Source organism: Oncorhynchus keta, chromosome 7 (genome assembly GCF_023373465.1).
Source record: "Oncorhynchus keta strain PuntledgeMale-10-30-2019 chromosome 7, Oket_V2, whole genome shotgun sequence".
NCBI classification, from domain to species: Eukaryota; Metazoa; Chordata; class Actinopteri; order Salmoniformes; family Salmonidae; genus Oncorhynchus; species Oncorhynchus keta.
The window spans coordinates 18,640,697-18,656,314 of record NC_068427.1 but is presented as its reverse complement, the minus strand read 5'-3'; the positions used below and the strand labels follow the sequence as shown (position 1 = coordinate 18,656,314).

General features: G+C 41.3%; 2 protein-coding genes across 8 annotated transcripts in view; one reads left to right on the top strand and one right to left on the bottom strand.

Moving 5' to 3' along the window:
* The window catches only part of vwa8 (von Willebrand factor A domain containing 8), a 97,283-nt gene extending 93,845 nt beyond the window's left edge, over positions 1–3,438 (bottom strand). The window contains exons 1-3 of the mRNA XM_052522109.1: positions 3,115–3,438; positions 2,605–2,682; positions 2,338–2,468 (exon numbers count right to left, since the gene is read on the bottom strand). Coding sequence (XP_052378069.1) covers positions 2,338–2,468; positions 2,605–2,682; positions 3,115–3,253 — 348 coding nt within the window. The 5' untranslated portion in view covers positions 3,254–3,438. The remainder of the gene's footprint in view (positions 1–2,337; positions 2,469–2,604; positions 2,683–3,114) is intronic.
* Positions 3,439–8,120: 4,682 nt separating this feature from the next.
* LOC118386118 (diacylglycerol kinase eta-like) overlaps positions 8,121–15,618 on the top strand; it is an 81,190-nt gene continuing 73,692 nt past the window's right edge. For 2 of the 7 annotated variants that reach the window (XM_052522104.1, XM_052522100.1), the window contains exon 1: positions 9,105–9,959. In XM_052522104.1, the coding sequence (XP_052378064.1) occupies positions 9,681–9,959 (279 nt within the window). In that variant the 5' untranslated portion in view covers positions 9,105–9,680. Of the gene's footprint in view, positions 8,393–9,104; positions 9,960–15,618 lie in introns of those variants that run through there. The other 5 variants (XM_052522105.1, XM_052522103.1, XM_052522102.1 and 2 more) reach the window with 4 other exon arrangements.

Here is a 15,618-nt window from a genome sequence, read left to right as displayed (position 1 = left end):
TATGCTACTGTTGAACAGGTTTTGGAAATTCACTAAGGTTTGGCAACTCCTGTAATACAGCACCACTCCCTAGATAGGCTTCAGCCTGGATAAAGAGCGGCACGTCCACACTCATCACGCTGCTGCTACTGTCTATTATCTATCCTGTTGCCTAGTCACTTTACCCCTACCTACAGTTGAAGTCAGAAGTTGACATACACCTTAGCCAAATACATTTAAACTCAGTTTTTCACAATTCCTGACATTTAATCCAAGTAAAAAGGTCCTGTCTTAGGATCACCACTTTATTTTAAGAATGTGAAATGTCAGAATAATAGTAGAGAGAATGATTTATTTCAGCTTTTATTTCTTTCATCATATTCCCAGTGGGTCAGAAGTTTACATTAACTCAATTAGTATTTGGTAGCATTGCCTTTAAATTGTTTAACTTGGGTCAAACATTTTGGGTAGCCTTCCACAAGCTTCCCGCAATAAGTTGGGTTAATTTTGGCCTATTCCTCCTGCCAGAGCTGGTGTAACTGAGTCAGGTTTGTAGGCCTCCTTGCACGCATATGCTTTTTTTCAGTTCTGCCCACATAATTTCTATGGGATTGAGGTCAGGGCTTTGTGATGGCCACTCCAATACCTTGACTTTGTTGTCCTTAAGCCATTTTGCCACAACTTTGCTAGTATGCTTGGGGTCAATGTCTATTTGGAAAACCCATTGGCGACCAAGCTTTAACTTCCCGACCGATGTCTTTGAGATGTTGCTTCAATATATCCAACTCATTTTCCTCCCTCATGATGCCATCTATTTTGTGAAGTGCACCAATCACTCCTGCAGCAAAGCACCCCCACAACATGATGTTGCCACCCCCGTGCTTCACGGTTGGGATGGTGTTCTTCGACTTGCAAGCCTCCCCCTTTTTCCTCCAAACATAACGATGGTCATTATGGCCAAACAGTTTTATTTTTGTTTCATCAGACCAGAGGACAATTCTCCAAAAAGTATGATCTTTGTCCGCATGTGCAGTTGCAAACTGTAGTCTGGCTTTTTATGGCGGTTTTGGAGCTGTGGCTTCTTCCTTGCTGAGCGGCCTTTCAGGTAATGTTGCTATCGGACTCGTTTTACTGTGGAATTTGATACTTTTGTACCTGTTTCCTCCAGCATCTTCACAAGGTGCTTTACCATATTACCATATTCTTCTTCATTCCTTTACACTTGTGTGTGAAATTGTTAGATATTAATGCATCGTCGGAACTAGAAGCACAAGCATTTCGCTACACTCGCATTAACATCTGCTAACCATGTGTATGTGACCACTAAATATGATTTGAAGGTCCTATGCTGTTGTTCTGGGATGATTTGCACTTTTCGCACCAAAGTACGTTCATAGAATGCATCTCCTTCCTGAGCGGTATGATGGCTGCGTGGTCCCATGGTGTTTATACTTGCATACTATTGTCTGTACAGATGAACGTGGTACCTTCAGGCATTTGGAAATTGCTCCCAAGGATGAACCAGATTTGTGGAGGTCTCAAAAAAAATTCTGAGGTCTTGGCTGACTTCTTTAGATTTTCCCATATCTGTCGTTCTGCCCCTGAACAGGCAGTTAACCCACTGTTCCTAGGCCGTCATTGAAAATAAGAATTTGTTCTTAACTGACTTGCCTAGTTAAATAAAGGTAAAATAAATAAATAAATAAAATGTCAAGCAAAGGGGCACTGAGTTTGGTGATAGGCCTTGAAATACATCCACAGGTACACCTCCAATTGACTCAAATTATGTCAATTAGCCAATCAGAAGCTTCTAAAGCCATGACATAATTTTCTGGAATTTTCCAAGCTGTTTAAAGGCACAGTCAACATAGTGTATGTAAACTTCTGACACACTGGAATTATGATACAGTGAATTAGTGAAGTGAAATAAAATAAAATGAAGTGAAATAATCTGACTAAACAATTGTTGGAAAAATTACTTGTATCATGCACAAAGTATATGTCCTAACCGACTTGCCAAAACTATAGTTTGTTAACAAGACATTTGTGGATTGGTTTAAAAACTAGTTTTAATGACTCCAACCTAAGTGTATGTAAACTTCCGACTTCAACTGTATATGTACATATCTAACCCAATGTCCTCGTAACCCTGCACATCGACTCGCTATCATTGCTCATTGTGTAATAAGTGTTACAATTAATTTTTCTATTATTATATTTCTTATTGTATTCTGCATTGTTGGGAAGGCACCGTAAGCACTGTTATTCTACACCTGTTGCTTATGAAGCATGTGACAATTAAAATTTTATTTGATTGCTCAGTGGACTAGTAGAGTGAGTGTGTGTGTTTGTTTTCACCAGGTACTTCATGGCGATGGATCGTCGTAGGGGTCCAGGGGGTCCGATGAGGAACACATCCTGACCCAACAGATCCTTCTGCATGATCCAACGCAGGTGCTGGACCACAGTCTGGGGCAGGGTCTCTGACACTAAAAACACAAGGAAGGACATGCAAACACAAACTCACTGTCTCATTCATTCTCTCGCTCTTTCTCTCTCACATACACAACACACAGACAGAAATACATTGCATTGAAGGTAGAGCATATCACTGGTGCTACATACTGTGATTGATGGGCACTAGCTCTGGGTTCCTGGGTGTTTTGAGCTGGTAGGAGATCTCCCCTATCTTCACTGTGTCACCTGACACACAGAAGAACAAAGATTATGTACAATACAGTGATTGATGCCACACACAAAACTAATACAACGTTTGCAGGAACAAATGCCACATAAGTAAAAACCAAAAGGAGTAGGCCCAACTAGGGATGATTTGTTTCGGGAAGTTTACCATGTTATGTGAATGTGACAGTGTAATCTGATAGTTTGGATTACCGTAGTTGTAAAACACTTAGCTAGCTAACTACCAGCAACATACGAAATGTAGGTGAGAGGTGACAGCTAGCTAACAATCTAGTTACTTCCATGGTGTGGCTAGCTAGCTAACCTGTTACATCAGCCCACTTTAAATATATATTTAAAGACGACAAAAGTGGGGTTTTAGGCTCAAAAACAATAGTTGAACACTGATAATAGCCTGTAGTGTTACTAATAGTGTTAGCTAGGGTCAGTCACCTGCCGATGTGTTGAGGAGTTTGACCTCATGAGTATTCCACGTCCAGCCGCCTTTGCCCAGGACAGGACCTAAAATATTCCGCATTCTCCTCGCAGCCACAGCCGCAGCCGTGCCTTTGCACAGGATCTGCGAATGCATGGTGAATTACAGAAGTTATCGAAGTCAGAATCCAAAAATACAAGACCGTTTTGACTGTTATTTAGCAGTTAGCTACGTTCCCTCATGCTGGTTTCATAATGTAGCTACGCCGACAACCTTTCAATTGGCGGAAGATAATAAATGATGAACAAAATGCGTCCGTGAGAAATGTCTTCCGTAGTGGAATCACATCCACCACTTCAACTACCTAGTTCCTAATACCACAGTAAACGAGTATCTACGCCTATTAGCAAGTATTAGCATGTAATTAACGTGGACTGTAAGTAAAAGCACAGATAGGGGAACAATCGTAATAGTGTAAGAAATTGCGTAAAAAAGAAAGAGACCCAGGGCCTAAGCTGAAGGAAAGAGTTGTGCCAACAGGAATTATAGTGCGTATGGCCCAAAACATCACTGGGGCCAAGCTTCCTGACATTCAGGACATATATACTGGGCGGTGTCAGAGGAATGCCTAAAAAATGGTCACCCAAGTCATAGATTGTTCTCTCTGCTACTGAACGGCAAGAGGTACCGGAGCGCCAAGTCTAGGTCCAAAAGGCTCCTTAACAGCTTCTACCCCCAAGCTATGAGGCTGCTGAACAACTAAACAAATCAAATGGCCACTATTTACAAATGCCCCCCCCCCCTTGTTTTTGCAATGCTGTTACTCACTGTTTATTATCTATGCATAGTCACTTTACCTCTATGTACAAATTACCTCAAGTAACCTGTACCCACTGTTTATAGCCTCGTTATTGTCATGTAATTTTATTGTGTTACTTTTATTTTGTTTCTTACTTTAGTTTATTTAGTAAATATTTTCTTAACTCTATTTCTTGAACTGCATTGTTGGTTAAGGGCTTGTAAGTAAGCATTTCACAGTAAGGTCTACACCTATTGTATTCGGCGCATGTGACAAGTACAATTTGATTTGATTTGATACAAGTTTGGATTGCTTTTATTTTCTCTTCGAGTTCCAGTGAGAAACAGGGCGAAAAGGTTTGCAGGAACATTGTACAATAAATATGAATCGTAAAATAAGTTGAAACATAAAATAAAGATGACTTCAAATAACTGCAGAACTTTAGGGCCTATGCCCAGATAGGCAAACATACTACAAGATGAACTCAACAAAACAAGTGACCTGTAGCTTGCCTTGGCCTTGGGCACACTTCTCTAGCACTACATCACACACACAAATCATATGCATGGTAGAGGACAGAGAGGTGATTAGCTTCACCTTAGCTTCACCTTGAACCTGGAAGATTGCAAGAGATGGTGAGTCTGGAAATTGATAGACATTTTCAACATGAATATTACTGTAGTATAATGCATTATAAAAAAATTCAGTAAACCATAATTCAATTTCAAATAGGCTGAGCGTTAAATTTAATCTAAACTGAAAATATTCATTGAACCCGCACCCAGTTCTTGGACATCCTGCTATTCGACACTCGCAACTCCTGCCATGGAGACAACATGATGCAAGTTTAAGAAAACTAACATACAAGTACAGGTATATCATGTGGCAGGGCTTGCAAACTATTACAGACAGTGCTTTGAAAGGTTGGTAATGGCTCACATCAACACCATTATTCCAGAAACCCTAGACCCACTCCAATTTGCTTACCGCCCAAAAAGATCCACAGATAATGCAAACTCTATTGCACTCCACACTGCCCTTTCCCACCTGGACAAAAGGAACACTTATGTGAGAATGCTATTCATTGACTACAGCTCAACATTCAACACCATAGGGCCCTCAAAGCTCATCACTAAGCTAAGGATCCTGGGACTAAACACCTCCCTCTGCAACTGGATCCTGGACTTCCTGACGGGCCACCCCCAGGTGGTGAGGGTAGGTAGCAACACATCCGCCACGCGGATCCTCATCACTGGAGCTCCCCAGGGGTGCGTGCTTTGTCCCCATCTGTACTCCCTGTTCACCCACGACTGCATGGCCAGGCACGACTCCAACACCATCACTAAGTTTGCAGACGACACAACAGTGGTAGGCCCAATCACCGACAACAACGAGACAGCCTATAGGGAGGAGGTCAGAGACCTGGCTAGGTGGTGCCAGAATAACAACCTATCCCTCAACCTAACCAAGATTGAGATGATCGTGGACTGTTGTAGAGTGTTCTCTCTACTACCACATGGCAAGCGGTACCGAAGTGCCAAGTCTAGGACAAAAAGGCTTCTCAACAGTTTTTATCCCCATGCCATAAAACTTCTGAACATGTAATTGAATGTTTACATGGACTATTTGCATTGTGTGCACCCCCCAACCTGCTGCTACTCTCTATTTATCATATATGCATAGTCACTTTAACTCTACATTCATGTACATACTACCTCAATTGGAACGACCAACCAGTGCTCCCGCACATTGGCTAACAGGGCTATCTGCATTGTGTCCCACCACCCGCCAACCCCTCTTTTTACACTACTGCTACTCTCTGTTCATCATATATGTATAGTCACTTTAACCATATCTACATGTACATACTACCTCAATCAGCCTGACTAACCAGTGTCTGTAAGTAGCCTCGCTACTTTTATAGCCTCACTACTGTATATAGCCTGTCTTTTAACTGTTGTTTTATTTCTTTACTTACCTATTGTTCACCTAATACCTATTTTGCACTATTGTTTAGAACCTGTAAGTAAGCATTTCACTGTAATACCTGTTGTATTCGGCGCACGTGACAAATAACCTTTGATTTGATTTGATATCAGACATGTCTTTCTGTACTCAAATATCCAGTATTAGCATGTTTGAACTTCTCCTATAAAAATGGTAGACACTTAGGTACTCAGCAAGATGGTCTGATTTCACGACTACTGAAACAGGTTTTACCAGATATTGTTCTTTCTGATCAGACATAGAATATATGACAATTACTTAAAACACTATGAAACATCAAAGAAACCAGGCCAGGTCTTCATAGCAGAAAAGTATTTTAATAAAGTATGACTAGAATGTATATATACATGTATACATTATACAGTGCCTTCGGAAAGTATTAAGACCCCTTGATTTTACCACATTTTGTTACATTACAGCCTTGTTCTAAAAATGATTACATTTTTTAAAATGCTTCGCAATCTCCACACAATACCCCATAATGACAATGTGAAAACAGGTTTTTGAAATGCTTTTCCAACAATGCAGAGTTAAAAAGCAAAAACAATTAGCTAAATAAAAAAAGGAAATAGTAACAATAAAAATAAAATAACGAGGATATATACAAGGAGTACCGGTACCGAGTCAATGTGAGGGATAGACGATAGTTGAGGTAATTGAGGTAAAACGGAGTAGTAGCAGCATATGTGAAGAGTATGAAAGATGTGTCAATGTGGATGTGTGTGTGTTTTATGTGTGAGCGTATGTAGTGTGTGTGTGTATGTGTTTGTTGGAGTGTCAGTGTGGTATATGTGAGTGTGTGAGTAGAGTCCAATGAGTGTGCATAGAGCCAGTGCAAGAAAGTCTGTGCTAAAAAAAGTGGTCAATGCAAATAGTCCAGAAAGCCATTTGATTAACTGTTCAGCAGTCTTCTGTTCAGGAGCCTTTTGGTCCCAGACTTGGCGCTCCGGTATCGCTTGCTGTGCGGTATCAGAAAGATCCGTTTGACTTGGGTTGCTGGAGTCTTTGACAATTTTTAGGGCCTTCCTCTGACACCGCCTGGTATAGAGGTCCTGGATGGCAGGGAGCTCGGCCCCATCGATGTACTGGGCCGTACGCATTACCCTCTGCAGCGCCTTATGATTGGATGCCAGTCAGTTGCCATACCAACCAGTGATACAGCCAGTCAAGGTGATCTCAATGGTGCAGCTGTAGACGTTTCTGAGGATCTGAGGACCCATGCCAAGGAGTGGAGAGAAAATGTTGCAGTTTTAAAGCAAATTTCCTGCAATTCTACACATTTTGCCTTGATCTATTCCATGTTCATAAGATATCTGGGTGACAAAGAAAATCAGTGGAGGCCCTCTGGAGGTCAGGGCCCCTGGGCACGTGCCCTTCGCGCCTGGTCAGTAGCCCTAATTCAACCATGATTACTACAAGGTTTAGATAGCTGGCTAGACTAATTTACCAAGACATTTATAAATGTTAGCTGACATGGGTAATTGAATGTCAGGGATGGACATAACGAGGAAAACTGATGATTCAGTACCAAATGTTTTAAATTGCAATCTTTGTGTTCTACTATTCTAACTCCCAAAAGTAAATTGAGACCCCCTAAACTTAGTTCGAGGCCCCCTGCGGGCCTTATACGCAGTGTGTAGTCAATCTGCTTATAGGCAGAGGAGGCACTGTGTTAAAGCAATCTTTGCTTCTGAATTCGTATAGGCTGAGGGAAGATGGTCCACTTATTCATCAAGACATTTCTGTTTTGTAATGAATTGTTAGTCTATAATTTTTCAAAATGAATTAAATATCTAGACCTAGGCCTAAACATACCTTCAAATGAAATATTGTTATTTTGTCTTGTTTGTGACTATTGTGTACAAGTAAATATTGTCTGAATACATAAATGAATCCTGCTATGCTTCACACTATTTTCGTCTGTAGACTATTACAAAATATAGAAAGAGTCAACATTCTTCTACCCTCTGTGAAAAATGCTTATATTAAACTACTGTGTGTATCCATAATCATTATATTCTTAATGGACGAGAGTGAAATTAACTCTGTCAAAATCTGTCAAAATTGTTTAAGGCAGTGTCTTCGTTTTTCTGGCGTCACCCCCCTCCTATTGAACCAGTGGCGATGGAAAAGGCAAGGAGGATTGGGGAGGAGGTGCCCGGTTCTCCCTCGGTGCTCCTCCGTGCCATATAAGGGTTTGACTTTATCACGTGGTTGCCGAGGCTCAGCCCTTGAACCAGCCGCGAGGGAAGCGGCAGAGAAGATTTTAGAGGAGGTGGTAGAGTGGAGTAATAGGCAACACGGAATTATAGCCTAGGAGGCCTACCTGGTTCAGAACCTCAAACCATATATAGACGGTTTTACGCTAACCAGACAGCTGTGTCCATTCATCTGCATATACTATTTCTAGACTGGTTTCCCGGAGCGGACTGAGTGGGACTATGGAAGATGTATACCATTATACTCGTAGCCCTGCATGGGAAGAACTGGTCAGTAGCTTTTGCCAAATTATTTCTAGTGAAATAAGATAGTGTGGTCTTGTTAGTCTTGCCTTTTGTCTACGAGACTAAATACTGAAAGGGAAAAGACAGACGTTTTTCTCCCGTTTTAGAATAATTTCTAAGTAATTTCTTGTCACCATCCAGATCAGTCATTGTTTTTGGAGAACCGAATGCCTTTGCTTTTCTGAGAACTCAACCCCTATTGTCTTTTGCTGTGAAAACAATAGAACAGTCAGATTGATGTTTAACAAAGTTAGTCTTTAGACAAACTAAAATGTATCTGATTATAGGCTCGTTGTCTTTGTCTGAAGTTGCTATTCAAGTGGTCGTCAATGTTACGTCCAAACCTAATCCATGTAGCTACATTATAGACGACTGTTAAATCGGACACTTTTGATGTCAATAGCCTATTCTATTTATTTGATGGTGTTTTTAGATCACATATTTTGTAAGACTGCGGCTTCTCCTGTGACATTATCACAAAGTAGGCTATCAAGTGGCATTTAGCCTGAGCAATGGAATGGTTTCTCTACAATACAATATAATATATATATATATATATATATATATATATATATATATATATATATATATATCATATATCAGCACAAGAATGTGACCCTTTACCCATAGGCTACATTTTCCGTTTCCAACGTAGGAATAGGCTACCCACCAGTGCTAATTTGTATCAGTTTTGTTTCATGAATCGAAAGTGTTCTGACAATCTGTAGACCTATTATAACCGCGCAATATCAAATGGTTTATTATTATCCTATGCCTTTTTAGAATTAATAACATATCATTAGTCAAATTTTGGAAAATAGGCTATTGCTATATCATTTTATTTCCTGCCTTTGGCTATAGCCCAAAAGAAATAGGCCTACAGTTAACATTGTCCATATAGTTTGCATGTTCAATTTGCTCCTATTTTTTTGTGGGATTTTGAAATCCGTTACAGTTACAGTATGAGTTGGACTGCTTCTGTTGCGGCCGCTAGGGTATTCCATGGCGATGTCCACCGGTTATTCCATGTCCACCGGTTGTTGGTTGCTGGTGCGTCTGTGTGTGAGGGAGGCAGCCTAGGCGGTCTCCAGCCTCAGTCTGGTCTGAGCATGTAAGATGGAACCATAAACACATCCTGAACTAGGCTTTACCCCAGTAAACCCCACCGCACCGAGACATGCTACGTCCCCATGAGCACAGCTGCGCACGTATGTTCTTGGATATATAGATATCGGTTCTTACAGCGCTAATTAGGGTTGAGAAGAAGGACGAGATGACGGCGAGGAAAGACGCTTTCCAGCCACTGTCCAGCTCTCGCATCCCGGAGAGGAAGGGAGCGGCTGACCGGGGGAAGACTAACCCGGACTGGTCTTATCCTTTTCCGCAACAGGAGCCGGAGAAAGGCCCTTCGACAACGGGGATCCATGCCCATGTGGTGGGGGCTGTCGGGGGCTCCGGGGCCGTGGATGAGTCTTCAGACAGCGAGGGAGAACAAGAAGGCCCGCAGAAACTCATCCGGAAAGTGTCGACCTCCGGACAGCTCAGAAGCAAGGTAAGAAAATACACTTATCTGTCTTTATTTTTGGTCGCTGTCTCGACTTGATTCTTGTTTTGGAAAAATAACCTACACGATTTTGTATTGTGCGTCTTTTTGTAGTATTGTATCGGTAGCCCAGTCCATGTTGTTTTTATGGAAGCAAATACAAGGTAATGACACCCACCTTGACAACCAGCACATGATTCTAACTGTCATACCTTGTAATTTTATGCAACATTTGACCATAGAATAAAATAGATTCGCAAAAAATAAATATTGAAAAAAAAATCTGTGGAAAGCATTGTGAGCTGTGGAAAGCCAGTGTTCTTTGCTCTACAGGCAGTCTACTTGTTTTGAGATATCAGGAACTCTGCTATTGTAGCCTACCCCCATTCTGTACATTTGTTAAAATAGATGTGAATAGCTTATAACCATTTTCTTTCACATTGTAGAGGTGCAAACTATTTATTGGAACTTTTTGGGAACTTTTTTTCATGAAACAACTCAAACTGACACTACATGATAACCTACAAATAAGCTAAGGCAGAAAAGAGCCACTCAGTTATTGACAGGTCTACTCCACCCCGCCTTCATTATTAAAGTAGGTGTTTATATTTAAACGATAAGGACCTATTGGGCTGGGGAACAGGGCTTTGTTATGGTTATTTACCTACCTGACAATAGAACAAACACTTGAAGTAGGCCAACGTCTTGTCATAGGTGCGTAGGAGTCTCAAGTAGGTTCGTTGAAGAAACTCCTGCACGCTGGGCCTTATTTACCAAAAGATTGTAGGAAAGAGAGTGAAATTGTTTGTTTGATAGATGAGGGCCACTGTATGTGCAGCAACGAAACGTCTTGCTTCAAGGAATGTTTATATGCATTTAGGTTACACACAGTGTGGAGGGTTCCCTTCACTATAATGGCCCGAAAATAACTCTGGTGTAGTGTCTTTACATACAGTATAGTAAACAAATGTAGCCTAAGGTTTACAAACATTAGGCTACAGAAGGGACAGTATAATAGCACTAAGTAAAGAATTAAGACAAATAGACAGAGAGGTGAGAGATAGATGAAAGGGAAATCGTATCATCAAATATGAGCAATGGAACCAGTGAGGAAACAGATGTAAAAAAAAGGAACAGCACCCCATCTTGCAGCTAGAGTTTAAAATATATTGTGTTATAGAGATTGATGTCTGTCTATATTGTGTTCTATAAACATTAGGCCACTGATCTGTCTTATAACTCTCATAGGATAGCTAAAAAAAATAAGTTGGGCTACAATATGCTGCCCTAACATTCTAAAATGTTACCAAGATGACTGTCCACTGAACCCCCTTTCAACCTTAAAAGAGTCCGAGTTAATCTTACCAAAAATGATAAACCTGTAGCTAATATAGGCTTTTTTGTCATGAACATGTCTTCACGACATAATTGTAGATATACTGTAGCTACGGTGTTTTGTGGTGGTAGAACCAGTGGCGGTTGGTGCCGTTTAAGATGAGGGAATATTTTTGTTTTGTTTTTATGAGCATGGCCTTATTTCTATTACAGCATATTGGATGACTGTCATTCATATCCATTAACCCAGCTCAATGTAACATCAATAGATTTAGGCTATTACATGATACACACATTTTTCCATATTCCCATCATGAGGTTGCTACAACCTAGTCAATGAATGAAAGTTTATGAGGTAGGTGCACAAGTTGAGAAAAATTGGAGTAATCAAGGTAACAGACATTGACACGTTCAATACCGCCTTGCACAATCTTACTTGCATCTAGCTGATCTAGGATGTAATCATTAGAGTTTCTATTGAACAAATTCAGGTATGTTTATCCCCGTTTCGTTACGTTTGCTTCCATTTAAGAACGTTTTTCAACAGAATCGGTGGAATGAATACACCCCTGATCACACGCTAACACAGTTAACTTTCATAACAGCCACATACAAACAGCATAGTCCCTTTGATCGTTGGATAATTCCTTCTCACATCTACGTGCTCTCCTCTTCACCCTTTCCCTTCGCTTGTTGACTTCAGTGCACAACACATCAGCTGTCTGTGACCAGGCAAAAAAAATCTTTCCTTCAGATCACATTCGCGATCCGCTACACACAGCCTACATCGTCGTCACCATATTAGCTAACGTCAAGTCAACATAGCTACTAGAACTAGCGTGTTAGTAAACCCGCTACAATCATGCAGTACAGTGTACAGTTAGCGAGCAGTTTAGCATTTACACCGGCAGGCCCCTTGGCAATAAATGAATAAAACCAAAAGCTTATCTTGACTTGGAAGAGTTCCAGTGTTGGATAGGTAAAATAGCATCACTCTCTGTTTAAGCTGAGTGTTTGAGTAGGCTAAATTAGCTAGCTGCATTCACGAGCTAAGTGAAAGTTTAAAAAATTACAACTAAATATCTCTCTCACTTTCTCTCTCTCTCTCTCTTGCATCGACTTAATAATGGAAGAAATGTATTTGTTCAAAACGGTTCAATTATTGTCTTTCTCTCTCTTTGAGTCAACTACTCACTGCAGTGCTAGCTAGCTGTAGCTTAATGCTTTAAGTACTAGATTCATTCTTGATTGGGTGGGCAAAATGTCAGTTAATGCTGCAAGAGAACTGATAGGTTGGAGGACGTCCTCTTGAAAGAGTCATCATTACTGTGTAAGTCTATAGAAAGGGGTGAGAACCATGAGCCTCCTAGGTTTTGTATTGAAGTCAATGTTCCCAGAGGAGAACCGAAGCCAGCTGTCTATAGATACAAAACAAAAATGTGAAGAACATAAATCAATCAATTCTAATTAGCACACGTATGCAGCATATAATATTTGTTTTACAGTCCTTCTTTGGGGGGCAGAATTGGCATCTCCTCTTTTTGCCTGCCCAAGCTGCAGCCTCAAGTGGATCAGGACAAGATTCAGCCCCCTGAAATGCTTTCACAAGTGCTGCAGAGGCTGCTGTGCAGGGGAGGCGCTCCCTTCTTTGAATGTGTGGGGCTACAAGTGCCTTTCCCAGCTGCTCCAGGAACACCCTCCTTTTGTTCCGCTTATCAGGCATCCAGGTAGGGTTGATCTCGTTCCATATCATGAAGGCATTGTATGAGGACACATCAATGATGTTATGGAAGATGACCAGGGGCCAGCAGACAGTCATCCTCCTGCAGCTGTAAGTTCAAATCACCTTGTCTAGGTTGTCCACACTTCCTTTGTTGTGGTTGTAGTCCAGGATGATGGCTGGCTTCCTGTCCTCACAATCACTGATCTCAGCCGTTTGTGCAGTGTGCTCAGGAGGACCACATTCTTGTTCCTTTTTGTGAGGTTAGAAACTAGAGTGGTGGTGGCGGTGAAGGCAAAGTTTGATGAGAAGGTCTCTCTCCCCCTTGTTGTTAGGAGTGCAGGGGGAGCTTATGCTTGTTCTTTCTAACTGTGCCAACCATGGTGATGTTCCTCTTCAGGAGCTGCTGGCTGGGTTCATAAGAGGTGAAGAAATTGTCACACATTACATTATGCCCCCTCAGTCATCTGTCACATCAAGCACAATCCACATCCCCTGGTTCTTCACCGGGCCTCTGCTGGTCCGCTTTGCTGTGTAGACTTGCATCTTCCAAGTTTAGCTGGATTGTGCTTCACAGGCCACCCATATCTTGATGACATACTTTGGCTGGCTTTCTGGGCATATACTGCCGGAAAGGACAGCAACCTTTTGACAAAAGAGATCACTATCAGTAATTAGTATCAGTGTCACAGAAAACAATCACATAAATCAATGATATTACAGCAATACATAATACAATGAACAGTGAATATCACTTACATTACAGATATGAAAATAAAAATGTACCTCTGAATGGTACCAGTTGCTCATCCACTGTTAATTCAGGCCCAGGGTTGTAGAGGTATGGCAGACGCTCCACCCACTTCTCTCAGACCTCTCATAGAGAGTTTGTCTCTCACACGATCTTGACTCATGGTTATCAAATCGTAGCCTCCTTATGGCATTTTGTGCCGCCTTCCTGCCCTGGTTGTCATATGGTGACGAGGACCATGTTGTTTTGCTGTTCTTTAACAAAAATGTCTCTCTTTCAGCTTGGGGGATTTCTTCTTCATCTGAAGGTGATGCATCGTGCTCTGGGTTATATTCTTCCCCATCTTCTTCTTCATCTGAAGATGATGCATCGTGCTCTGGGTTATATTCTTCCCCATCTTCTTCTTCATCTGAAGATGATGCATCGTGCTCTGGGTTATATTCTTCCCCATCTTCTTCTTCATCTGAAGGTGATGCATCGTGCTCTGGGTTATATTCTTCCCCATCTTCTTCTTCATCTGAAGGTGATGCATCGTGCTCTGGGTTATATTCTTCCCCATCTTCTTCTTCATCTGAAGGTGATGCATCGTGCTCTGGGTTATATTCTTCCCCATCTTCTTCTTCATCTGAAGATGATGCATCGTGCTCTGGGTTATATTCTTCCCCATCTTCTTCTTCATCTGAAGGTGATGCATCGTGCTCTGGGTTATATTCTTCCCCATCTTCTTCTTCATCTGAAGATGATGCATCGTGCTCTGGGTTATATTCTTCCCCATCTTCTTCTTCATCTGAAGATGATGCATCGTGCTCTGGGTTATATTCTTCCCCATCTTCTTCTTCATCTGAAGATGATGCATCGTGCTCTGGGTTATATTCTTCCCCATCTTCTTCTTCATCTGAAGATGATGCATCGTTCTCTGGGTTATATTCTTCCCCATCTTCTTCTTCATCTGAAGGTGATGCATCGTGCTCTGGGTTATATTCTTCCCCATCTTCTTCTTCATCTGAAGGTGATGCATCGTGCTCTGGGTTATATTCTTCCCCATCTTCTTCTTCATCTGAAGATGATGCATCGTGCTCTGGGTTATATTCTTCCCCATCTTCTTCTTCATCTGAAGATGATGCATCGTGCTCTGGGTTATATTCTTCCCCATCTTCTTCTTCATCTGAAGATGATGCATCGTGCTCTGGGTTATATTCTTCCCCATTTTCTTCTTCAGATACCTCCTCTTCTAAATCATTGTTCTCTTGTTCCTCCTGGATATCTGAAAAAATCAGATCTACGACCTGTTGGGCACTGAAACATGCACTCATGGCTTCAGAAAAGAGAGAACTGGGGGGACTGTCATCTGCAGCACCTTTATAGTCTCTGACTGCATTCCCCATCAGTAAACAATGCTTTCAAGACATTTTTATTTTGTCTGAAATGTTGTTAATTTTGTCTGTGAACCTGAGTCATGTGTGGGGTCGTGGAGGGGAGATGCTGCACATGCACAAGAACGTTTTTAGTTTTGTCTTGAGTTCAATCAGTAGCACACAATCTCAATTTCTCATTTGGTGTGTGTGTGTGTGTGTGTGTGTGTGTGTGTGTGTGTGTGTGTGTGTGTGTGTGTGTGTGTGTGTGTGTGTGTGTGTGTGTGTGTGTGTGTGTGTGTGTGTGTGTGTGTGTCTTTGTGGTTTTTTTGGTGTGTAAATGATTTTCATACTGCCGAGTCAAAAATGACGCTAAGACAATCTTTGCACCCTGGTGGTGTACAGCTTTCATTGAAATATGAACAAAGGCAATGTTTCACTTTTTCTAATGTTGTGGTCACTCTAGGAAAAGTAATCAAATTTCAAGTTGAAAAAATATAATTTTGGGGT